This window comes from Lineus longissimus, chromosome 15 (genome assembly GCF_910592395.1).
Source record: "Lineus longissimus chromosome 15, tnLinLong1.2, whole genome shotgun sequence".
NCBI classification, from domain to species: domain Eukaryota; kingdom Metazoa; phylum Nemertea; class Pilidiophora; order Heteronemertea; family Lineidae; genus Lineus; species Lineus longissimus.
The window spans coordinates 8,688,290-8,715,991 of record NC_088322.1 but is presented as its reverse complement, the minus strand read 5'-3'; the positions used below and the strand labels follow the sequence as shown (position 1 = coordinate 8,715,991).

At 40.9% G+C, this 27,702-nt stretch overlaps 1 protein-coding gene across 5 annotated transcripts; it reads left to right on the top strand.

Moving 5' to 3' along the window:
- Positions 1-1,728: 1,728 nt before the first annotated feature.
- LOC135499677 (uncharacterized) lies at positions 1,729-27,691 on the top strand. Of its 5 annotated transcripts, none has more exons than XM_064790592.1 (3): positions 1,729-2,044; positions 19,931-19,981; positions 22,383-27,691. In XM_064790592.1, exon 3 carries the CDS (start codon positions 24,424-24,426, stop codon positions 26,041-26,043), a length of 1,620 nt encoding a protein of 539 aa, XP_064646662.1. In that variant the 5' UTR covers positions 1,729-2,044; positions 19,931-19,981; positions 22,383-24,423; the 3' UTR covers positions 26,044-27,691. The 5 variants fall into 5 exon arrangements, with proteins under 5 accessions (XP_064646662.1, XP_064646666.1, XP_064646664.1 ...); XM_064790594.1 differs by lacking the exon at positions 1,729-2,044 and adding an exon at positions 16,899-17,511; XM_064790593.1 differs by lacking the exon at positions 1,729-2,044 and adding an exon at positions 18,316-18,380.
- The last annotated feature ends 11 nt before the right edge of the window (positions 27,692-27,702 follow it).

Here is a 27,702-nt window from a genome sequence, read left to right as displayed (position 1 = left end):
TTTGCATATTTTTACAACCTTATTTACTACGAGTTATAAATATGCCAGTAGCACGTGGATCATGCCGGGCGGCGCTGTCAGGTGTTTCCACTATGGGTTACATAATCGGCTACAAAGAGGCCAGTGTTCTAGTAAATGAAGTTAGCAATGATAGCGAAAGAATGTTAGTGTATGTTACGCAGTCAATAGCGATAGTAGTGAGTTGGAGAGAGGAGAAAATGGAAAATGGAGAGAATAGTAGTATGGATTTCGAGTCCCAAGAAGAAACTTAGCAAAGTTTTCATCAAACTGATAATCATATTCCTTCCTTCTCTGTCTCCAACAATTAAAAGTTGCTGCCGTCAACCTGATGCTTTTATCCGCGAGCGAATCGACGAGACGAAGCATTTTTCAAGCATCCGAATGGTACCTTACAGATCCGCAAGGGGCGCGTTACCGAAAATGTTGCAAAAATCAATAACGTGATCGTAAAGATTGTCATATTTTTCAAAATGAGAGTATGTAAATGATACGCAGACGGTAAACCAATGAAAGGCCAGTATCTATTGAACCTTACAAGTGATTTGGGGGCCTTGAAACTCCTTATATTTATCAATGAAACCTTATTCCCGCCTAAGGTTTTGACCGGGCCGTCCAAAACTCCCCATTTTTTGGCGGGCCATTCCCTTTAAGTCCGACATTGTCGGACTTTCGTCGGATAAAATCAGGAAAAAGTTAGAGAAACCGTTAAGAAGTCGGAAAAAAGCCTCCTGCTATCAAAAGAAACTTGGGGATCAAAGAGTCGTCGCTCAAAGCAGCAACTAGACAATTCTGTCTCCTCCAGCTTTTGGCCTATTTGTTACAGAGTACAGGTAATTGCTGCTAATATCAAATTGTAAAACCACTTTTAGTGTAAAATCCCTTTTAAAAACCGATAAGCCTATCTGGAATACCTCTTGCAGAAAATAATCAACCAACATCTCAGTAGGCAACAAAGAGCCTGAGAAGTATGCACCTCGGATTACTGGCTCTTTGTATTGAAGTTAAACCATATGTCGAAGCGACGCCGATACGTTCTTCTTGGATATCCTAAGCAGATAGAGAATGATGATAACACCTATTAACAAGACGAATGTTTTCGACGTCTTAGTTAACGGCGGAGAAGTCTTTCTTTTCGTTATCCTAACGCACACTACTCCGATGGAATAGGCAGTGGATGTTTGCATTTATATAATTAATGAGATTGCGAGCCGATCCCACCATCGCATCATGTATGTTTTCTGCCTCTTGGTGAACTGGACAGATGGCTCAGTAGATAGTTAATGATTCTTGCAAGGCATGTCAATGTACAACATATTCCTTTAAGATTCTACGCTAAGATCTTAATCATACAAGAATCGTACAACGAATGTACATGTCCATGTATAGGAAATTGATTTCTTTATCAACATTTTTATAAGAACCCTATCTGGATGTTCAACCTAGATTTCACCCATTTCCGTAAGCAAATTTACCGAAACTATGCATTAAGCACAAAAACGCATTCTTGATTAGTACTCTGGGATGCAGAATTCCGGCGGCTCACTTTCAACTAGACAACCTACCGGAAATAACCAAAGGTCACCATGATTCTGATGTGAAATTCAATTAACTGACTACCCGAGACTGACCTCCGCGCAGTAAGACCTCGAACTGGGCGGCTCTTCCCAACCAGATATTTTAACACAATGCCATTACTTCCATCAAAGCTTCCCAAGCATTGCTTATTTAGTGGATGGTTAACTGCCGATAAACAGTATAGGGGAAGAGCCAGCGGTGAGCAGAGCTGGCTCCTTTGATGAAGTCACACAGAATCATACACAGCAAGCATAGCACTTATTGGAATACAGTAGAACAACACTGACTTTGGGATAGCCATCAGAGCGCGTTACCAGGGTAACCGATTAAGAATTTCCCGCAACAAGATAACAATTAAGTTATTGCGGAAGTGGAGGCAAAGGGCAAGGCTCACTGGCGGATGTGTTGCCCAACGCCCTGATCAGAGGATACTACACTTTGCATTAAGGTAAGTGACATCGTATTCTTTGAAGTAAATGTCCGGTATAGCTTCCGATTTTTGATAATTGCCATTGCCAGGCCAACACTTGCTTTTCGGACTATAATCCTTTTGGTTCCTACGTCATGTAATCGCGGATGCATCATGGGTTCGATGTGGCGAACCGAATTCTATTTGCCCAAAATCAAAAGGATATATGCCCATAGTTCTATATCGTTCCCTAGTCCTACGTGCAATGGAAGGTTGAATGCATTCTGTCGTAGGTGTTTTGCAACCAGCCAGACCCTAGTCCTTACCATATCTCGTCTTTACTTATACACACTAACCACGCTCAGAACCCTTTTGATTTTGGAACGCATAGAACCCAGGTCACTCAAGGAAGACCCCAAAAACGAGATATATGTATATTGCTGGTCCGAAGCATAATTGTACCCCCAAAAAATATTTCACTGATGACAATCCAAATCGATCGTGATATGTATTTAGTGTGATATGTATATAGTTTCGTAGTAAATACGTCATCATGAAGATGAAGATTGTGATGTTTATTATTGCTTATCTTTGGCTCTACAAATACCTTGACTCCCTCCCGAAACCCAAATCCTTCATTAGGTGGTACACCGCTCTTCCATTTCGGAAAGCACAATGCCTCGTCGCCAATTACATGAACGTATCAAAGCACCACGTACATATTGCTTTCCCGACATGAGAAAATAGGATGAGCTCCATCACGATTTCATCCACGTACAGCCTCCAGGTACAACGGCAGGTAGTATTTTTATTAGCAATCATCGTCAGCGTTGTTAGGATGCTTCTTGATAGAGTGGTTTTAACATTCACTATGCAAGTTTTGTTGTCCGTTTTATCAACGATAGAGCCAAAAAGTGTCCTATAGTTAGATGCAGTATAACGACTAGCAATAAACCGTAATGCATTATCACAATTCGCATAAAATGTAGGTATGCTACAGCAACTAAAAAATCGTCTGAACGTATAAGTTGACAAAGCGCGTTATAGAATTAATGTGGGCAATAGCATTCCACGATAATGACGTCACTGCAGCTGCTGCAATCTATTTCCCCATCGCTGAATTACAGGCAATGTCGGACAAACATGCGGTTTCGTAATGGATTCAGGCTTTCTAACTAGGGCAGTTAGATTCAATCTGGCACATGTCCGAGTGTTGGAAATACTACATAATTGTTCTGAATATTTCTCTCTCTGACTCTATGGTATCATTTATGCTAAAAACAATGCAGGGTCAAAGATAATTGACTTTGAAATAAGCTCAAATGCGTAGAAATAAGTGTCGATGTCCGACTGTCACGTGACTAAAACGTCATCAATATCTTACTCAAATGACGTTGTGAGCTATAAATAGTAAAGTCGCGGAATGCTATTCGTACCAACCCATACAATCGTGCATACAATGCTAGATATCTGTAGTAAGGTAGCATCACCGGCTTGTTTCCATCTCCTCCTCCTACAAATGACATTTTCAGGGAAAAGTCGGACAATGTGGGACTTTCGTCGGATAAATCAGGAAAAAGTTAGCGAAACGGTTAAGAAGTCGGAAAAAGCTTCCTATACTAGTGATACTCGTCAATACATTGTGACTCTTAAAGAAGCGCCATATCACATGCTTTTGATATGACATTTCCTGCACAGCATTACGTGCCTCTCAAACAAGCACCACATCAAAAGCCTTCCAAAATGAAATCTTCGTAACAAACTTATTGCCAATGTGACTTTTGCAAAGTGGTGCCATATCGCAAACAGGTTTTCCCTTATTTAATCTTTGGAGCTCATTTATTGCCAACATAATCAATGTAACTCTGGCTAATAAACGTCACAAACATACTTTGCTAATCATTTCCTAAACAAAATCAGTCACGAACCGATGCGACTCTCAAAGCTACGTATTGCAAACAACTTTCCCTTCATTACTGTACCAACCGTAGGCAAAGGTCATATGCTCAGGGCAATTTGGTCCTTTAGCCGTAATGCTCAATACTATGCTATTTGCTGATCATACGTGCTTAAACATGTTAAAGCATCAGACGGCAATTTCTCCACAGATATTGTCATGCTATTCACGACCTCGAGGGATCCGATGCAATATACCATAACTATAGCCACTTGGTGATAGATCCAGCGCTTAACTGCCCAATCGTTACGGCTGTTATGGTCACTGGCGCAACCCCACCGTGCTATTTTGGCCCCGCTGAATATGATTTCATGCCATGGCTGACATCCATGACAAATAAACCGTTTTTGATTCGCTACCATTAAGTAATATTTAAGAAAATATGTCATGACAAAGAAACCGTTTTTGATTCGCTTCCATTAAAGAGGTTGAATAGCGCCTCCAGAAGCAAGCAACAGCGCCACCCGTAGCAGAAATAAGAACTGCTTAGTGACGTCATGGTTTCCATATACGGCATCTCATTTGCATATTTTTACATCCTTATTTACTACGAGTTATAAATATGCCAGTAGCACGTGGATCATGCCGGGCGGCGCTGTCAGGTGTTTCCACTATGGGTTACATAATCGGCTACAAAGAGGCCAGTGTTCTAGTAAATGAAGTTAGCAATGATAGCGAAAGAATGTTAGTGTATGTTACGCAGTCAATAGCGATAGTAGTGAGTTGGAGAGAGGAGAAAATGGAAAATGGAGAGAATAGTAGTATGGATTTCGAGTCCCAAGAAGAATTTTTGCAAAGTTTTCATCAAACTGATAATCATATTCCTTCCTTCTCTGTCTCCAACAATTAAAAGTTGCTGCAGTCAACCTGATGCGTTTATCCGCGAGCGAATCGACGAGACAAGCATTTTTCAAGCATCCGAATGGTACCTTACAGATCCGCAAGGGGCGCGTTACCAAAAATGTTGCAAAAATCAATAACGTGATCGTAAATATTGTCATATTTTTCAAAATGAGAGTATGTAAATGATACGCAGACGGTAAACCAATGAAAGGCCAGTATCTATTGAACCTTACAAGTGATTTGGGGGCCTTGAAACTCCTTATATTTATCAATGAAACCTTATTCCCGCCTAAGGTTTTGACCGGGCCGTCCAAAACTCCCCATTTTTTGGCGGGCCATTCCCTTTAAGTAGTATTTAAGAAAATATGTCAAAAAGGCCTGGCCTGCACAAAGATTATCGGTGCCGCTCCCCCTGTTGCTTAATTTTGTCATCACAGAAAACTTCTCTACTGAAGAATTCGTATTAGAGCAAATAAATGGCAAGCATATAGTTTCCGAATGACACAGCTCGACAAAATTTAATTGGCACGGTGTGCTTGCTAATGTTCAATTCAAATGCAGGTTGAGTATAGATCCATCAACGTCCATGACCCACGGTTTTCATCTCATAGTGATGGGCTTCATTCCCACTCAAGATCGTTTTCGTTCTTTCTCGTGGTAGATACGAAGCATCAAATAATTAAAACAATTCCAGTTACTATGGAGACAGGATGTAAAAATTCCATATGGCAACCAATTTTATCACCCTTTGACTTGAATGCATGGAGTTCTCACTTCATTGAAAGCACAACGTAGTTTAACGACTCGACTATTGCAATAGTACCCTTGCGGGAATCGCTGAATCGTCACTGGATAGATTGCAACTTATTCAGAACCGTGCTGCGCGTTTGGTCACCAGGACCAAACCATGGGAACATATTACCCCGATCCTGATGCAACTACACTGGTTGCCAGTTCCGAAACGGATTGAGTTTAAATTGATGGTGTTCCCATTCAAGGCTGTGAACGGCCTGGCGCCTCTCTACATCAACGAACTCATTTGCCCGTACACTACCACCCGATCACTCCGTTCTGAGACACAGCATCTTCTCATTGAGCGTCCATTCAGGCTAGTAACATTTGGGGCAAGGGCATTCTCAGTGCATGCCCCTCGAATGTGGAACGCGCTAGCTCATGACTTGAGGAAAGAAATTGACTCGAACTCTTTCAAAAAGAACTTGAAAACTGTCCTATTCCAAGAACATTTTGGAGTGTGATGAGCGCTTTTGAACATTGTATGCAGTGGGAAAGGCGCTATATAAAAGTTAATTTCATATCATATCATATCATATCATATCATATCATATCATATCATTTAACGTAGTTTAACGTAGTTTAACGTGGTCGTCTTTTAAGATTTGTTTGAACTGTCCCAGGATTGAATATCACATACCACTCAGAGCATGCATTGAATCTAGCAGCATGTCCTCCTGCAAAAATGTGATTTTGATATTCTTCATAAGCAATACCTTGTTCAGGTCCTGCCGCGCTTGACAAGATGAACATATTGTAAATTCAATAGAAACAAAATTGCTGTTATACATTTTTGATGATAGGTACAAGGAAAACATAATTTTCATATTTCTAAGCAAACCATATAGCTCCACGATCAGACAAGTTCATGCTTGATAGAGTGGGCGTATTGCTGAATAGGTACTCTGATGAATTATTCAAAGGACTATTAGTGAGATCCTAGGTTCCTGCGGGATGCTGCAACGGTGCTGTGGTGTATACTTTCATGTACCGTTAAATTGAAATATCAATTTAATTTAGCATAGATATAGAGTCGCTTATAAATACGTGTCCGCTCAATCCAACATGTGAAAGCATTTTTGAACAGTCACAAACTCAAGACTGATAAAAAAAACCTTGTGAGCGTGTCTGAAACCCATCAGCTTGATAATGTGTATTGCCGTCTCCAGATGTGTACAGGATCAATATTGTCCAGGTATTTTGATAATGATGTAAAAAAAACCTTTTCTTTAGTGAGTTCTAAGATGCACGGCACACAAGCACTTTCGGTTATCCGTTTAGAACACGCTTCACCAAAGATGTGAGCTGCGCAGTACCCAAACAATGATCTCGTCGCTGGTGCTTCGCTGTATGTACACGGTAGAGCACATGGATGTGAACAGATGCTTATTTGTTTGTGGGATATCAATCAGGCGGTTAATGTGACAACATTGGGACCCATGAGATTACCCATCATAAATTAGACACTACTGCTATTCTCCTGGCGAGTTAGTTTCATCAATCCAACATAATTGCCTATTTACAGCGTACACGACACAGCGTATATGAGAGCAAATATTTGTAAAGAGAAAAAAGTAGTGCAATAGCATCAAGCGGAAAACTCGATGATACGGAGGCTAACGATGTAACCATGTGATTTGTGTTCGTAAAAAGAACGTTTCACATGCATAAGAGCGAAAACAATCAATGTGGCAGGTTTGCTGTTTTCTCAAGACATGTATAATGCACATACATGTATGTTGTCTTGGCTCTGACCTTTTCGATCATTTAGTCAGTTTACCCTGTTTGAAATTGGGCAGTGAATACGTTTCACAACCAAAACCACCACCACAAGTCGCCATCTCCTGTACATACATGTACCTGCATGTATATGACGTCCTCCTATTGCTAAGAAAATATCTCATGTCTCATTTCTTTACCGTCTACGCTATGATAAAACCGCCCACACGGCCACCACTCTACAGATTCATGCACTCACGGATGACTACCGCGAATTAAGGCTTTCCTGAGATATAATTCCCTGACTGCGGTGACAGGCTAAACTCATGGCAGTACCACAATAATAATCCCGAGACACTGCGAGAAAGAAAAGCGTGACTACTTCAGTTACAGGCACATCTCAACTTTTCCTAATTATCAATATTTGGTGCATACAACAAATGAATCCGATAATAATATAAATTGCTTTTTTCTTGATCCAGAAACAGAAATAGATAGGAGAGTCAGCAAGGTTTTACGAAACAGAAAAATCAATCACGGCATTAAAAAGCACGTACATCACGCCTTTGCCTAATCATGACATTCAAAATAACATCAACACAAGCTCCGAAACCTGAACCGTCGCATTGCTTGAGAAAGATTTTTAGAATGTGATAACATTCCCCTTTCTGCACATGGCAATTTGAACGACGCGGCTTTGCCTACGGTCATGATTACGCTAATGATGTATTATGTCTTTAATAAATCATGTTTGACATTTGAAATATCTTTGAAGTAGTTCTTACTTCAGTCAAATGACCTTTTCCCAGCTCTGCATTCATCGCGAATGCGGCAATTTGAGAATAAGTGGTGCATGGTTTCCCCGCTGTTTCGACGTGCGCTTCTTCTTCATCTCGTGTAATGTGATTATGTTTTCGTGACGATATCGTATTCGTTATCTTGACGTTCATCAATTCTTCTTCTGCAAACACGGCTAAGCAAGAACAGCACTGGAAGACGTCGACAGCAGAATCATGAAAAACTCGCATATGCACTTTTTTCTTTAAATTGATGTCATCACATGCGACAAGCTAAGGTTAGATCCAGTTAAGCGTTAAATATCAATTTAGCTCTTTTCGTGCGAGTTAATAATGATCATTCAACTCTGTCACCCCTTTTCCTGTTAAAGAGTAATTCATGAAATGAGTGGTGCACTGTTTCTTCGCTGTAAAACAATTAATGCGTAATCATGCATCATATGATGTGTGATTATTATGATCATTATGTTCTTGCCACAACCTCACATTCTAGTATCTAGAATTCCATCAATGATGTGCAATTCTTTATAAAACTGCATTATCGAGACATTTTCCAGGTTAAGGACCTATCAAGTAATTCGATAATCGTCTGATAGCTCGCTGGGTTCAGCGCAAATGTATATAAGTGGCTCACCCACTGATCAGACAGGGAGTTGACCCAGATGGTGGAACAAAATGCAATCGCAATTAAGACTAATATCCAGCGTCTCTATTTTGTGAGGCATCTGTATAGGATGTCGTTAATCACATTCTGTGTAGTCTGAAACCTCAACATGTCAATTTTGATTCGATTTGATATAAAAAGGCACTGAAAATCAGCATGGAATTAAAGTGACAACTTCGCTACTTCCATTGCATATTTCAGTATCCGTGTTGTAACGTATATGCGTTGAATTTATTGAAAGACTGATAAAACGGAAATTGTATATTCGTTTATGGGAGTCCGCTTAAGATTGTACATAATGTAATATGTCACGTACAATTACATTGCAAATTGGTAGTAGTTTCTGCAATCTTCGAAATCAATCATTTGTAGGCTTAATGATACGCCGGAAAGTTCCCAAAGTCATCTTTTCTAGAATGATGAGTTAGTTGACATTCTAAGCTGAACGTTTTCACCAGGCATATGCAGCATCCAGTCTAAGATTTCGCTTCGTAACAGCCATCTGGTCTACACTACATTACCAGTGCTTCCATACCAATCCACCAATACATCCCCGTATTCGTGATATTATGCACATGGGACGTTTACAAGGAGATCTTTCCCGCTACTTCACCAGGCAAATAGAAATGAGAAAATAGACTCTTGAGCGCGCGAAGCGTGTGATGCAATATTCGTATAAGCAATCCTCGGTTAGAATTTTCAATATACAGTCGATTCTAAAATAAATTGTCGGCTTCGAGATACAGATAGAATCGGTGACATCAATGGGTTTCAACTATAATCTCTCTTCAGCGGACACCTCTCTATTAAGGGCACCCCTTTCTAATAAGGACAATGGTTTTGTCCAAACCATGTCATTTTCATTCAAATTGACCTCTGGAATCAGGGTAACTCTCTAATAAGGACGTCCCAAGGGTGTCCTTAATAAAATGTTTTACTGTATGTATTTTAGACGGTGACCGTTGGCCGGATCTGTAGTCGCGGAGCGTAAGTAAAGTAGGGATCAGCCGCCTTAATGGATTGCTTTTTATTCACATTGTGACGAAGTGAAAGCATGACTCCGATCCGCCACCGAGGGATTGAAATGGGAAATGTTCGACCATTCAGTTATAAATATGATATCTACTCTTTGATGGCAGCACATCCCATCAGACTCGAACGGGTAGCGTTAACGACTAAGTGCTCCTTTCTTTTCCCCGATAACACGTACATGTACTCCCTAGTATGAATACACACCTTTGTTGCGACGTTTCTTGGGCGATAGTTATATCTGGTAGGGAATACACGAGCAGGTGCTAAGCGGGAAGCTTGGAGAAACCAGAGCGCTTGAACGATTAACCGTTCGATTGTGCAGAAGTGCCCAGTAGCTTGCATTATATACACGATTCATCATTCGTTTTGTCGAAGCATGACAGAAGCTTTCCGCATTGCATGGCGCAGCAGCTTTTGATAACAAAACTTTACGCGGTCTACTAACAAGACATACATTCCAACAGTGTAGACGACCTGTACAATTGCAGAAGACGCACCTCTGTATATCATAACTGAAATTAAAGAGACGTACGCCTTATGTAAGTGTAGAAGTGCTTATCTGCCGTCTCTTAGTTGAATCAGAGACTTTCAAAATTTGAAATTTGAAAGAGTCTTTCAAATAGATTTGAAATTTTAAAGACTCTGGTTGAATACTGCACGCCTACTGCTTCGCAATCATGCACCCTGCCTCGGAATTCTTTTCCGATTGCACACCGTACCGCCAGTATCATCTGCCAATGGCGCCCAATATCGCCTTCGCATTGATCGCGTTTGTCAACATTAATATCAAGCCAGTACTAATACAATGTCAATACAGTGACATGTATGTTGATACGCATATGGTTCCGCAGCCATACCGCCGCAGACCAGAGATGCTAGATTTATAATTATCATTATTATTGTTGTTTTTATTATCAATATTAAAGAGAGGCGCCCATTTCGACTTTCACTCCGTCTTCAGTTCGAGGCTGAATTATTAGTCAACGAATTAGACATCTTCGACTTATACCTGAAAAGATACTTTCAATAGTGGAATATTTGAAATTCAGTAATCACGTGTTGTTCCTAGTCGGGAGACGGCAGACTTCCACTAAAATGTTCTGACGTTATTAAATGTATGAAGGTGTTAAAGCATTCTTCGTATCACACCACTTTGATAAATTATGGATGTCACTGCAGTTCGGTCTGCAGTTAGGTCTCAAACATGTCAAAGATGAGCGGGATAGAGTCTTGAAAAATTACCCTATAATTACGCGTATACATAAAATATTTCAGAAAACAAGATTATTTTGTCTAAACTGACTTTATGTTTAAAACTTCGATTCCGTACGTCTAGATCTAAAATGATATATTACGAAATAAATTACTTTGAAAGCTCATTTTCAGAGGATATTTATGATCTGGGACGATGCACCTGCGATCGGAAATAAAGGGAAAATGCGTCAAAAGTAATCAGACTGACAATATATCTGGAATGGGATGAGGTCGTTATTCTTGAATGTCGACTATTCATGTCTAATGGAATAATAAAACTCCGCAGTAAATTTGACTTCTCTCGATCCCTTCATCATTTCCTCTCAGAAGTTATTTTCTGATCGTCTAGCTAGAGACGGCGGATACATAGTGCATTACTGCACATTCATATTCTTGGATAAAGGATTTTGCTTCAAGGAGTGGTCCCAAGGTTGCTATCCTTCCGACTGCGACCCTGCTTAATCTCCCATGTTGAATTGCAGAGACTCTTACAGCAATGTCTTTGTCGGAAAAATACTACCAAGCCAATTTCCCAATTGGCCCTTGCTCCGAAAATGAGAGTCATGAAATACATAAGGTACATGTAAGAGTTCAACTGAGTACAGCAAGTCATCATCATTATCATCACCATTCATTATCATCACTAGCATCGTGACCTATTATGGAGGTATGGAGTCCACTTATGGCTCTACCGTCAACCGGTGAGGAATCTTTTACTTGGCCTGGTATAGACATTCAGGTACAACGGAATGCGGCTTCATCGTCTCATCTAACATACCCTCAGTAATTCGTCTCACAGTGAGCCTCTGACTCTGACCTACGAGTCAATAATTTCATTTCCATTTCCCGAACCAGTCAAATATCAGGGTTTAACTGAGTACAGTGAAGCTGGAAAATTATTTTGAATCGACCACTGACCTCCCTTAGCTCCGTATTTCTCGTTAAGGAACGCACTAATTTCCCAATAGGCTCTCTTCGCCTTTGTCATTTCGACCTTGGCTAGAGGAGTTTGACACTATTGGTGTTAGAAGTAGAAGTTTGTCACCACGGGTCCTTGTCTGTCATTGTCTCCTTCGTCTCCCTTAAAAAGCCATTACTCGGGTCATTTTGGCCTTGGCTATAAAATGCTAAGGCGGCTTTTGCGGCTTGCTGAGGTTCTTGTGAAGAAGCGTCACTATTTCAGTTGTATACACACAGTGCATCACCACAGTATCATCTGTTTCTGACGCGGCTTATCTCGTTATGGACACAGCCAAAGCCAATTTCCCGCGAGTAGCTCTTTAATACCACAGCCTTAACGTTAACCAATTTCAATGTAACAATATTATTGATAACTCAGCGGCACGAAGGAAGACCATTCCCTAGACGTCAAGCAATAACCAGCGGTTTCTCAAATGTTACGGGGTCAAAGTAACCAATAAACATGCTGGTAGAAAATGTTCCCATGTCTGCATATCAAATGTTCAATCGTGTTCCGGGATATGACCTTTAGACAAGAGAAATGGTGGTTGACTTGGCGTGACATTAAAAACGCAATGATACCAGTACCATTCCAAGAGTGTCTCTGCAAAAACTTACACTTTGATAGTCATCGATGATAGTTATGATTAAGAAAGGGGCCCAAGACAGTAATTTAATGTCGGCAGCACCATATAAAAACAAGTTGAAGAATTTCTTCGGCGGGCATGATATTCAGAATGTGACTGCACTGTACTTGTGTGGTGGTTCTTTGTGAATTTTACACTTGAGTTCAGAGCCCTTTATAATTTTTACACCTGAAGACGTAGTAAAGGGGAACTCACTTAAACTTTCAAGTCAAGAGTAAAATCAATTTGCAACCATTATCAGATTTATTTAACATGACACAATCATTGCTGCTCAAATGGGCGATCACGTATCAAAATACTACATTTTAGGAGTTAACACTGCTGAATCTGGATGCCAAGTAAACGCGCCCGCGTTACCGTTGGGAAGCCGGCTCGTTCTGATTCGGACAAATGGTTAGACTGTCTGTCCACCAACCACGCCATTTGGGGCATAAACAAGAATCACGAGGAGTGATTGGTCGAAACACGTCACGTGAGTCTCGTCTGCTCTCTTACAAATTGGATGGATAACTCACTTGATATCCCAGAAGGCTCACTCGGGCTCTCCTGTCTGGCTATTAACGTCAACTAGAAGCCTCAGTACGTGTTAACGAAACTGTTATTCTCTCTACTTCATTTAGTAACTAAATTTTTATACGTTCTACCGGTTTAACTTGGACATTTGTATTCGCATAGAAGACACTATTGATGAGATGGATGGAATGAAGGCATTTTCAAAGGAGATACAGACATAAAATGGCCTGCGTCAGATAAAAGGCCACGCTATTATAAGTCGTAGCACAGCAAGTGGCCATATATCAAATGATAATTTCAGATTGGTTTCATGAATGTCTAACCAGACTTGCTGGTTCATTTTGAAAAGACCGGCCGGGCAATATTGGGCAAAATGAATTGTATTACCGCCTTAGAAGTAAAAAATGTCCCCCTGAAAAAGTGTCCGGCCCTATTGTACGCTGACGAAATACGGTACATGTATAGTTCGATAGAGGCGATGGCAGACAATATATCTCACATATAAAAAGCGCATAATATAATCATTTGTTCCTCAGACATCTTATCCTTGGACATTTTCAAATTCAACACCTATCCTGTGCCACGAAAGGCAGAGTGAGAGTCTTTTCTATCATTTTTATAGGGATGGACTATATAAGGTTTAGCTGACCATATTCCGGTGCGGGTCGACGGGTATGAATAAGTAAGTGGAACTTGGTGGAGTTCGCCGTAGATCGCAGTTGATAGCAGCTCACTGCTAGTGGGTGTGGTTAGACACTGTAATAAAATGATGTGTAGATCCATGTTCTTACGCTCGGGACCGATTACGTGACAAAGGGTTAAATGCAATCTCCCGTTGATTTATTTTCCTGCCAGTGCGTAACCGATCTGTCACTGACACCAAGCCCTCCATGGTGAATCCTCGAGCAGGCCATGCGGGCTTAGTGTAGTCGAAAACTGCAATCTCTCCGGGTGATTTGTCTTACAGGCTTCGCCGCGTGTTCCAAGGTATAGCCTTTTTCTGACTAAGCCATCTATATATCGAATCATTTCGGGCTCGGAACAGTGAAAATACTTCAATTTATCTGGTTGATTTGTCTTACAGATTATTCCCGATCCGCATGTTAAGGATCTCCTAGCTGCTATTACAAACTACTGGTACCCATGCTGATGTTGTCGGATAAACCATTTTCGGTTTCTGACCGCCTCGCCCCGATGTGTTCCTGGTCAAGACACTAAAGCATATTTTGTTAGCAGTTCTCTGTGAGCTCGTGTACAATACTACATTTTATCTGGCCGGTAAAGCAGCGATATTGCCGACGAGACCTCGTCTGGGTGCTTTCTTGCTGAATGGCTTAGTATTAACACGGTACGGTGGGGTGGGAAAGGGTGCTTCTGCCCGAAGACTAAAATCCGGAAATTGAAATATCATAATTAAAGATCGTTAGCTGAGGCCCTTAATCGCTCTAAGCGTCTACATAACTGCGTAATTGAACTGTATATTACATTGTATTTATATCTATATCATACTTCCTAAGTCAACAATGATGTAAACAGCAGCAACATGGCCTGATAGTCACCCCTGGATCATCGCTGCACAACAAAGTTAGTTTTCAAGAAAATTAATTAGTAACACTTTTCAATCTCCACGAGATTAAAGAAAGTAGACAGCCATTAGTAACACAACACCCCTGGCACTTTCATCATGTTAATCCTATTACCAACTACGGATCTTTATTGTACCTTTAGTCAGCCTATTTTCTAACTTTCATGCAATAACATTGTCATTCCATATACTTATTAGATGAGTGCATATTTATATACAAAGGCCAGTGCATTTCTGCACAATGATGCATTGGTAGACATAATACATCAAAGCACACGCATTGTGTCATTCAGTGCAGAAAGTGCAATGCACTCATAGTGCTTCAAAGAATATGGCTCTTTAGTACAACGATTGTGCCATTCGGTGCATAATAACGTCAAAGCTGCTATCACTTTTGCTAGAAGAGAGCTTTTTGGTTTGCCGTCCTTTTTTGCAGTTGAGATCAACAACAGCATCAAAGAATAATACATCTTCTTCGCTAAAAAAACTTGCTATAAGATGAAGACTGCTTTGCAACAAGAAGCAAATAGCGATTGGAAGTCTTTGAAGTATGAAAAAAACCTTGAACTTCATGATAAAATACCTGGATCATAATAATGCCTCCCTATTTTATATGTATATGGCATTGTGTATCTTAATTAACACGATTTCGCTATTATGACTAATTAATTGGGCTATCGGGGGTCGGTGCACTATGAGAAAAAAAATGTTTTCAAGTTTCTGAAATTCCTTTAATGGTTATTCAGCGAGGCGAAAACCTTTTGAGCTTTTTTAGAATCTCAAAGGCCATTAGCGAAGGGTTTTCTTAACACCGAAAAACCTTTACGAAGTCCCCATACATGTACGTATTTGCCGAAAAACATTGAAGGGTTTTCAAAAGCTCAAAAACCTTTGGTGCAGTAGAAACATCAGACCCTGTCACCTCTAAGAATATATCTATAGATCTATACGTTCAACAGAAAAAATTCACCCCTGCAGTATTCTGAAAGCTATTATCATCCACTGCCTTTAAACTAACGCCATGGAAGAAAAAGAGAGCTCATCTACCTCAAATGTCGTAGCCATATGGAACTCTCGACCTTTTGGTCTGCTTAAAGGTAGTGTTACGTCAGATTCGGCTGTCACTGCTGGAGAATCCTCACGGACGACACCAAGCTGATTTTGCAGTCTGTACCAAGCAAATCTCCTACCTGATCCAGAGACATCATTTCATTTTTTATTGACCATCCGATATTTTTACTAATATTATTACAAGATTCTCAGTTATATCTCACATTTCGCTGAATTTGTTTAGTGCCCATCCGAGATCCTTGCTGAGATTATTACAAGATGCATAGTTATATCTTACATTTCGCTAAAAAAATCTCAGAAAAAAGTTTTTAGAGAAAAATGTCTAGTTTTAGAGACGATTGTAAAATGAAATACAAAAATGTGCTTGCTGTGACTTTTCTTCCAATATTGCTAAGAAAGTTGTACGAAACGTGATACTCTAAAATCCTTTCCGAGAGGTCACAGATTAGGCCTGTCACTTGCAAGTAAGTCCTAATATTTTAGGCTGTGCGTACACTGGGTTTGTCATGAGAAGATAGGTATATTGTTTCAATCATCACAAATCAGTCAAAAATGTGCCCTTGTGCAGGGCACGGAAGTGGCGTGTATCATTTTTATGGAAACGACCACCAAAAGTAAACCAACGGTGTAAGCCTTTAACAACGACACTAATGCATGCCTTTGAGAATATAAGTAATCCTCTCCATGATTAATATGATACAGAAACCGCGTAAATGTACTGATCTTTTGAATATATGGAATTACTTTGCCAATAAAGTGGACACTTGTCATTCTTACTGGCCAGTAACCTGGATCGTTTTGTACATCACTCAATGCCGCGGTGCCTGGAGTGATGCTTTGAAAATTCGTATTACGACACCTAAAAACCCCTTTTACGCCAAGGAATATAAAATGGAAGTGGATGAGCTTAGTATTACGCAATTCCTTTGTTAAGTTGTAGATGGTGACTTCCTGATTTTGTAAGCCGATGCCTGGATGTGAGATTTTGCTTTGTTTCCTGCTCTAAAGGATGGTATAAATGAGGCTAGGAGATGTTGTAATCGCAGATAGTGAGCAAGGCTACTTGATATCAGGTCATCGTTTCGGAAGCTTTGGAGCCATCGTGCTTTTGGATGGGCCAAAGTTCCGATAAACGCTGAGAATTCTTCCTCGAACTATAAACACCGCGTTTTTACATCGTTTTTTTATGGACCAATGCATTGAAAGTGAAACATTATCGCCAAATTTTCGACTGTATCAGCCGTAGATTGGAATTCATGGCCGTCGGTTTCTCTAGGGAGATACTTCTATGAATAATGTACTGAAGCCGTCGATTCACATTAACACTGCACCGGTTTGTTACTCCCTGGTTTAAAATAACCAACGCCTGTACAACATGAAGGCGTCAACGGTGACAATTCGTTCAAGGTTACATCGTATTGTTTACTTCACAAGGCGTCTGTTTGGTCGGAAGAACCATCGTGTAAGAAGGACCCGTCGATTATCATAAAGAGAGTAACTTTGTTGAGAAGACAGGCACTCCATCGTTGATTTTGACTTTTTTGGAATTGGATTTGGAGTTCGTTGGAGTGAACTTCTCTCACCAGCTTTGCTGAAGCATATCTCCAAGTTTCTGCACCTAATTTTCACTAGATCATTACGGCGATTTGATAGTACTGGCACGTGCACTTCGGTATGTAATTTAGTGTACGTATTGGTGTAGTTCATGAGGTGTGCTGTGGTCACGACGTCAAGAATTTAAATTCGCATAATTGCCAAATGCTGTCTTTGTGTGCATAATAAAATGTCATGTTGTCTTTTTTCATGTATTCCACCAACAAGTGATTTCCGGCTGCAACAGAAACACAGAACTTCTTGTTTTAAAATATTTAACGTGTCTTTAAAACAGTGCTGACTGTAATCTACACCACTATCGAGTAGGTGCCCATTTAAATCCTAGGGGGCTGTTCTTGAACAAAGAACAGACTCGAACCTTGAAATTGACATTCACTTCATTTTGACAGACTTCTAATTGCTTGTCAGAGTTTCAATGGTTGTGCCTATGGTCAACCCCTAACTGGTACATCGCTGCTACGAATAATGCGTCGTCATTACTTGTGCGTACTATATCATCCGGGTAAAAGCGAACTCCATATCATATACACATGCAAAATTCTGCAATTGTCCGTTAATATCAGACAAACCATAACCAATACGCGAGATAGTATTACAACTCCCTCAATGAAACATGGTGAATATTTGCCTGCACAGCTGTCGCGGTAAGATCATATGCAACGGGCAAGCAGGGTTAGTGCACTCGCCTTTCTGTACATGTGCAATGTACATGGACAAGCCCCATTATTATTAATAGCATATGTATGCACATGCACATAATGTATATTTCATGATATAATGATTGTAGATATGTTTCTGCAACAGGGATGTGTATTGTTGTTATAATGGACAACTTGCCATGATGTGACCATCGTTGATTCATTGCGGGAGTAGATGAGTAATATATATCGTTACCTTGGACAAAGACGGAATAAAATTGTTCTAACGGTAGGGTGTTCACTTTCGTTTGCACAAAATCTAGTTCACTCTAAAAACTTCTCGATTTTGATTGAAGTATTTGTCGTCGCGTTGGCCGAAAAGAGTAAATGTGCATAACATGCATTTGGTGATCCACGACAGTATTAAGCTTTGAAATGTCCTGCAGGGATAAAATGCCCGACGGAGATATGACCATCGACACCACCATGGCTGGAACTTAAAATCCTAAAGCAATTATAGAACTCTTTTCAAAACGAAGTGAATACATGTACCGGGTACTAATTTCAAGGGTAGGAGACTGTTCTTTGCTTTCCAGAGAACAGTCTCCTCGGTAGAACTTCTTACAAATGGGCATTCGTTTCATTGGGAAGAAGTTCGAATTACTTAAGGGTGTCATTTAAAACTTGGAAGGCTGTTCTCAGGAAAACAAAGACCAGACTCATGTCCTTGAAATTGGCATTGCTTTAAGATTTTAAGTTCTTGCAAAAAAGGTGGTGCCTGTGGTCAACCCTTAATACTAGACTTAAACGAGTTGTGCCTGCCTTTGTGAATCCATCTCAATTGTGTGTTGTATGAAGCGTTCGTTATTCCACCTGTTCATCAATCGGAAAATGTACGATATTGAGACGCACGGCCTTGGGTAACTACAACCATGATATGTTATGTTTCCAAACAGTTACCTGAAAAACAATCGGGTGCACGTACTGTGGGTCCCTTTGTCTGTATGCATATCGTCGCTCAACAGCCTTCCCAAGGGGCCAGTGGTAATCTCAATCACCGAATCGATAAGGGCTTTCACCTCTGAGACTGAGGCCAATATCATCAGACATGCTCTAGACAATCGTGAATCTTGCCAGTCAGGCTAGTATTCTGCCATTGTCATTTTTCCGAGTTAAACTGAGGTGTATAATAACTGCAGTGATGCCAATAGTCTCGTTATTTTTACAACGAGAATATCGGAAAGGCTGTCCCCCATAAATGCAAGCAAGATTGTTAGATTTAGACCATACGCCCACCTGCTCACCATTAGCAGTCCATACAACTTGCAAATCTATTAAGAATACTCCGGTTAAACCAATCTACTGATTCAATCATGCTGCTCCAGTGTAGCGCAATATCAGGCAGCCTCTCCCCCAAAACAGGGACGATTTGACTCCGTCTGCGAGAACATGTCCCAGGGGCATTCAAAATTCGATATAACCAAAAAGAAAACGGTTCTTTGGTTAACGGTAACTATTGGCGTCCTAGTCTCAGGCGACACTGTCACAAAATAAAACGCTATCATGTTGCAGAGGTCTTCGAAAAAAGTAACATTTTGTGGCATTATGTCGCCTGAGATTTTCCCCTGTGAATATTTCACCGAAAGTCTCCCTGAATCCAATAACTTTTTGTTATTGCTCTGTTTTCTATGACGCGACCATGATCGCTTTTACCAGATGAGCTTGTGTTGCAGATTCCGTAGTCATCCCGATACAATCTTCTCGTAGAAAATGATTTTTCCCCCTCTTTTCGAACTTTGCAATGAACACTAATGCGGGCTGTTTATTTATATGTTACAGATTGGAGTCGAACGAGCTAAAGGTCCAACGAATGTATAATCGTTTTTAAAGGTACGTCTAACCATTAGCCATCCCAACCATTTTCCAAAATAAGCTGATGTCATATCTTACCAATAAACTATAGAAATGATAGCCTATGTCATATTCAAGGCAGTTAGTAAAGACAACCTGCGTAACAGCTTAGGTCTAGCATGGTAGCACTTCATGGGCATGATCCAGGCCATTTCAATTAAGTACATTATCAGAAGTTCATGATGTGTGGCTGATAATGTAATATTTCGCCGCCCAGAGCGGCTCAAGTTCAAGGGAACATCACCAGATCCCACCACATGCGAATTGTCGTTGACTATTCATGTCCCTTTGTTCCCTGAAAAAAAGTGACTTATGTGGGAAAGCAATGTTTGAATGCTAAACCAAAAGCGTTGTTTGAAGGCATTTACTTTGCCCCTACATCCTTGCAAACTGTTTCCACTAAGAGCGACATATTAACGGAAAGGGTTCTACTGATGTGTTTACACATCTCTCGGGAAATTACCTTCTTGTCCCAACGGTGCCATATCGGCCTTTCAAGCATGCGCATTAGGCAAGCAAACCCCGGGATGGTTGTAAACGAGCGTGTCTGTTTGCTGGCTTGTTGTGAGATGGCTTAATGGTCCACATGCAAAGATGCGGAAGAAGCTGTTATTTATTGCATTCCGAACTATAGTTGTCAGGGCCAGTACGGGAAGCCATGGCAACCGTTGTTAGTAAAGCAAGGATGAGAGGCAAATGGACAATGGAAGTGCAGCGTTAGCTTAATGTGATTGGAGAAAAACAGCGATTTAGACGAACTGATAGTTAAAGGAGTCTTTACCCCACGACATTTCCACATCTTTGCGCCCGCTGTACGCTCCCTCCAAAGCTATAAGAAGTTGATACCGAACTGAGGGTATTGGTTTTTCTTATGTTGAGCTAAAAACGTAGGCCAATACCGAGGCAGCAGCCAAAGATTTTAAGGTGAAATGACAGCTCCGTCCTAGTAGTGTTTAGCCAGACACCCAATACCGACAGTGATCGAGATATCAGTTTCTATTCTATATGGCCTCAATGTGATTTTTAACTATTTTTGAGCCAACCACGTGCGGTTGTGTTTGACTAACCATAACCGCTGCCGCCAGAACCAGGCACATGGCTTGATACAACAAACAGTACTAAATAGTGACCACGGTGTCTAAGAACACTGCAAATTGTTGAATGCGTGTCACGCCGAAGCGCAGTTGGGTTGGACTGGAACTATACCATTTCCGACAAAGATTTGTAACCACGAAATCGTTCACAAGCATGCCAGTCAGGATAAGTAAAAGTTGTCTAAACTTGGCATTCTAGATCTGTTCGTGGTTTTGTCCTTAAAGACTGATTAGGAATGAATGGAAGGTGTGCATGTGGAAGCACCAAGCTTTTCTGAAGGAACATGAAAAAGAGGGTCGTGCAATAGTTTTTATAAGAATTTGTACGTCGGGATTATCAACATTGTCTTACGGCCAATGGAATGTAATGCGGTTTTTGTCAGTCACCCACAGAAAAACTGCTTAAAACACGTCTTAAGGGTGTGGTGCAGTTATTTACGTACCGTCATTCATATGATATTCCTAGATGAGATTCATCTGCTCGATAATCTGTATTGAAGAAATGTTCATCTTTTCACGAAACAGTTAAGAACATTACCTTGGCGTTTTATGACTAATTAAGTCACTTTCTCAGAAAAAAGTGTCTTGGTTCTTCATTGACTGCTGACTGAGGTGGTGATCAACAAAGTAAGCTTCCAGCAAATTAACTCCAGAGGATGTTTAATATGACCTCTGTTACTCCCTTCAAGGACAGCTCTTGTAAGTCTCTAGTTTTCCCTTGATAGAGAAGTTCTACTGCATACCCTGTTGCTATGCCTCTCGCTAAGAATAGCTTCCGAGGCGAGAGAAAATGGCCTTGTTCTGGTGGTGAAATTGGTGTAGGCGTTTGCCGCTGGGAGTATCGGTGTCTTCATCTAGAAATGAGAAAATACTAAAGCGAAGCGAAATAAATGATAAAGGATCATGCAAATGATTTACTCTCTGCGAACACAGCCTGACTTCCAAAACAAGATGTACAGAACAGTTCAATCAGCCTACCTACGGTTAACATGGTTGATACTAGTAAGTCAGTGACACAACTGGTGTTTTGAACTCACAGGTCCAGGTCTAACGCCAGGATATTGAAATTACTATTTTGACACAACGAAGCCCATGATATCATTTCGTACATGTAAAACTATTGCTTTTTGAACCCAGACGCTGACCATACTTGGCATATTTCGACGTCATTTCCGTTTATGTTTTTTGTAAGTCTGTTCAGCTTTTTCGTTCCCAAGGAGCCCAGGAAGTGCACACTCATATTCAATTAATCACTCTCACATTTTCTATCTGAATTCTACTTGCAGGTTTCCAAGACGACGGGGTCAACAGCTCAAAAACGAGCCTATCTATCATTGGTAACGCTCCCCAGGCTTCGATGTCATTGCGGCTGGAACAATTGGAGATTTTCTTTCACGTAAATCTGGGGCACAGTTAATACGGCATCTTCTTCACTCTACTCCGTAATCCAGTTATGAGAATCGTAATGTAATCCAGGTGTCTGAAACCTAATAAACTACTGGATCATGTAGATCTCCCGTCACTTACGGATCAAAGGGATGAAACATTGCGTAAAATATTAGACACATTGTTTATGTAGTTCAGGAATTAGCCGCGGTATAGCGCTTTACATAAGGTCCAACGTACAACGGATGTTATTCTCGATTCGTTGTCCTTTAGTTTTTTTAATCTGACGTTCAACCCACGTGTGTGAACGACGAAAGTAGCGGCAACCTTGCTTAGCTTATGTCAAATCCAAAATAAGACGTGTGGGCCTTTTTTGATGACGAAATGCGTAGGCATTGTCGAAAGTTTTTGCCAAAAATAGATTGACGGGGAAGCCGCGATTGCGTCACATGGCTCCATATCGTACCGGATATTTGTGTTTTGCCGAGTGATGTCTTAGTTGCGGTGACGACGTCAACCATTCACATCTCAGCTTTACTTTCTTAGGAGTTCAATGTGTAGAACCATGACAACAGTAGTATGTCACAAAGCCTAGGTTCCCTTGGTAACGAATATAACACTCCGTAGGTATATAGGCGCACCATGTGCGACTGGTGAGGCAACGAGGAAGGGATTTAATGGGAATCACTCTGAGACAGTGCTCAGAACGAGTACAGTATCAAGCGGAACAGTTCACGTAGAACCACTGTCTTACCGGAAAGTGATTTTAAAGACAATTCGATACTAGAAAGGAAGTTTAAGGACAATGTGATACCAGAAAGAGATTCCAGGACAATTTGATACTAGAAACGGTTTTCTGAGGACTGGTTGATACTAAAAGGAACAAATAAGGACAATTTTCATCAGTCGCATGGAAACTGCAGTATAGACACATATCTTTTAAATTCATCATCACATTGACATTGTTTGAATGGAATGGAGAAACCAGGACATGAGCACGAATATGGTCTCTCTCTCCTTATCGTAGCCGACTCTCACTATAATGCCGTAGATTAACGAAGTCTTAAAGGAGGACATTTCAAATTTTACACGAGCATTTCGATCGTCTGGTCTGTGTTGCAAGTCAAAATCCTATTCGGAAAAATGTGCCCTTTAGAAATGGGAAAAAAGCGAGACCATCTGAATTAATTTCTATTCGATTCATCCAATTTTCTTCATTGATTCCTTTCCCCGAACGAGCGACAAACTACTTCACTTAATCAGGAAAAAGCTGACAGGTCCTAACGACGATCACGTGATACCATCACCTCAGCAGGCGATTTTCCGGAGGGAAATCAACCAGAATAGAGAAACACGCGAATAATCCCACGGCGCTCGTTCTCCATTTGGAGCAATCGGGTCTTGATCCTGAGACGCTGTCACACTGCTACAGGGACGTGTTCTAATTATAGGTTTATATAGAGGGTTTATTAGGGGAGGTCAAGATCGGTAGTAGGGTACCAAATCTACTACATTCAAAGCTTAGAATATTATGTTATTTCTTCAGTCAAGTTGGTCACAAACTGAGGAATATCTATGTACTTGCAATTTACCGAGGTGAGATTTCAAGGATAGAAATCACTTCATAGCTTTTTCAGGAATGGATTGTTTTCAGGGAGATGGCTTGGAAAGTTCTGATTAGTTCGGAATATGGCATGGTTTTCTTACGGATTAATTATCATTGAAATCGTAATGTGTTACATTCAGTGCATTCAGTACGATACATTTTCTTGATACAAAGGAGATAGCTCAATTACTACAGAAAGTATTACTATTTCAAATCAATCAAATCGGTTTGTCATTCCGTGTGATCGATTGGTTTAGTCTGGTGTCTGATGACAACCGCCTTCTATATTCAAAAGCTATAACTAGGGTGAAGTGACATTTCCTTAGTCTTCCACAATGATGGAGCCCACGAATAATAATTCCTCGGGACTTGTGGGGGAGCCACCGTCGTATAATCTCGCCTGTCATATCCCACCAGAAGTAAACAAAAACGGCCTCCCTCGCGAGAACTTTGTGAATACCACAGATAGTGCAGGGAGTGGCCAGGCATCACCGAGCAGCTATCCTTCGCCTACCCCACCGCCACCTGCTGCTTTCTTATCCCCGGAACCCGCACTCCACCTACAGGAATCGGTGCTCACTAAACCGGAAAGTGTCATCAGTGGGAAACGCCAGGACGCTATAATCAAAGCTGATAACTTGCGGGAACACTCTCAACCTGGGACCCCACAGTGTCGCTGGTCTTTTTCCAGTGATCAACCGATCAATTTCAACTCTGATGACGAGAGCTTTCCACCCCCTCCTCCGGAATTCATGAGCGAGGATGCGTTCCCGAAAATACAATTTTCTTACTCAACCGACTCTGACAATAATCAGAAAAAGGAGGAAATACGTAAAAATCGTCGGCCGCTTAAAAATAAACATCGACGTGTCGAATCACTAAGTCCGGTCCCTGCAAGTCAGGAGTCGTACAAATCTACGTCGCCAGAAGGAGCGAGTTCTGCGCAGTCGAACGATTCTGCGTCAACGAACCTTGCATCCGGAAGTGATATTCACCTTCGGCCCCCTAGCGACAGGCCTGGAAAGACAACCGATAAAGGCCAGTTAAAACGGATGAAGCCTTATGCTTCCCCGATGTTACCAAAGGACATTAAATTCAAGAGTCTAGAGGTGTCCTCTTACGATGACGATTCTGTGCCGGGCTCTGAACACGACATGGAAACGGATCATGACGATGTACATACGCCGCTCTTACAAGATGGCGCTGGTAGTCCAGCTAAAATATCCAATCTCTCCACACTCTCTGGCGGAACTAGGAACTCGTACCCAGGAATGGCAACAGAAGACCGAATGCGCAATTACACGCTTGGCACTGATGTTCGACTTCCGTTGCTGAAGATAAGTTCGGATCCACGAGAATCTCGTAAATCACGCGATAGACTCAATAAACAGGATAGCAAGTCGGACACCAGGTCTTCCAATGAACTCTATGACGTCAGGTTAGACCGGGACGGGTCATATCCGGCGGAAGCGGAAATCACTGTTTCTAATGACGATCTTTCTGTTTCTAATCCCGATATTCCAAACGCAGTGCATACAGGCAACGCAATTGGTTACGCGGATTCATGTGACTCGGACTCGAGGCGTGTTGGCCTCGCCAACAACAAACGGAATACTCCCGGGAACTCCACCTGGCGGCCTGGAGAAACTGAGGACCCAGACGCCGTGGACACTATGCCTAAAGAGCGCAAGAAATCAAGGCTAAAGAAGCCCTTCCGTAGTAGGAGCTATCCAATATGTATAGCCGTTTCGTTTACAACTATGTTATGCATAAACCCGCCTATAGGTGTCGTAGCTGTGTTTTTATCTTATCTCTCTTGGAAGGCGTACGATAAAGGCGATAAAACGGCGGGATATTGCCTGGCGAGGCTGTCGCTGTATGTCAGCATTGCTGGTATAGTCACAACAATGACGCTGGTCATCACTATTCTCTATCAGACGACTATAGGCTTTTGATACTTTATAATTTTTATTTTGCAAAACCGATTGAGTATTGAAAGACGTGATCTAGTTCGTGCTACCTTCACAAGAATGGTACCCAAGAGAAAATCGTTCCCCTGGCGATTGTTTAGGAACCAATTTACTTATTTTCCTTATTCGAGAAAAGTAGGCATTGTGTCATTTTCATCACATAATAATCGTCTGATTTGCGCCAGACCAAAGACTACGGAGTCGAAGTCTTTACGTTTGCGATTTTGCTTGTAGATTTAATATTTGATCAATATTAGGACGCCTGTGGAAAACCGCGTATCAGCTTAAAAAAGTTTTGCCTCCCTCTCATGATTTAATTAACAATAATTGTTTAACTCAAAAAGCACTCTCTGTGACATACCTTTTACACGTTATCAACAAAATACTTCAGGAAGCAAAATTGACCCTTCTGCCATCTGGTACTTGTTGAATGAACAAACTATTAGATAGCCAAGTTTTCTCTCTGTTGAAATATTATTCATCATATGATAATCATGATCACACCAACTACAATTTACATTGGTATCTTTCATGTGCATTTTTATCATTAAGTACCTGCACCAACCAATTTTGAACCTTATCATTGTTTACTTTGAAATCAACAGTCGACTCACCACGTTATTACGGGCGAAGCAAGGTCGTATTGGTGTAATACACTCTATCGCGATCCAATTCAGAGCAATAAGGCGTATATTGTGATTGGCGCCAGCTGAAGTGGTTCATCAGCAAGCCACCTCATCAGAGTTACCAACAGCCCAGTGCCAGTGATGACCTCCTCGGAGATTAGAGACTGCATTCTTTTCAGTTGTCTTTCTTTAAAGACCCGCAACACACGCACACCTTTTTCCTGTGATTTGGGTCGTTTTGGCAGTATGACTTTGTCTAACTTTTTTTAACATACCGGTATTGTGTCCAGTCCTAATAAAATGTGTTTGATTTGAAAGTTTGATTTCCAACTTGTTGTTGATCTATATTTTACAAGTGCCGGAAAAGACTTCAGGCTACCCTTAATTCATTTCAAGGTGCGTCCCGCGAGATCTCGTACAACTGTTGCAATCTTGTATATGATGCAAATGAATTTCAGACCTTAAAACTCTGAATGATTTCTGTTGTGTTTACGTCTTCTATAGTGTATGCTATAAGTACGAAGTAACAGCGAAACAAACTGCTGAGATCGAATGTTCACTTAAATTTCTTCTTAATTTATATTTTAGATGTTTTAATCAAATCTCCAACCTTTCACCTAGCGGGAGTAAAATTATGCTATGTCCTAAAAAATAACGTCCGGAGAACGAAGGATTCTCTTAAGGTATTGATCGACGGTGATGGTCTCTAGAGAACCATAAAGCAGAATACAATTGGGCTTTACACGAATCCAGGAGGACAATTCTACTGCTACTCTCGAACCTCTACTTGATCAAAGAACTCGTCGTTTTCCATTATGATAAGGACGTACTGCGTAAAACCTGTAGTGCATGGTGCATTTGCACACAATATTATGTTGGATTAAATACCGCATGGTTTCACTGGTTTTACTTATGACTCTGCGGCTGGTTTCAATTATTTCGCTTTTGCTTCGTACCACATTTTTCATAAATCATTTTTATAATATTACTGACTAATTATTGTAAATAAACAATGTCA

Bases quoted from the DNA above. Each gene is read 5' to 3' on its own strand.
- LOC135499677 (XM_064790596.1), top strand. From the start codon at position 24,424: ATGATGGAGCCCACGAATAATAATTCCTCGGGACTTGTGGGGGAGCCA.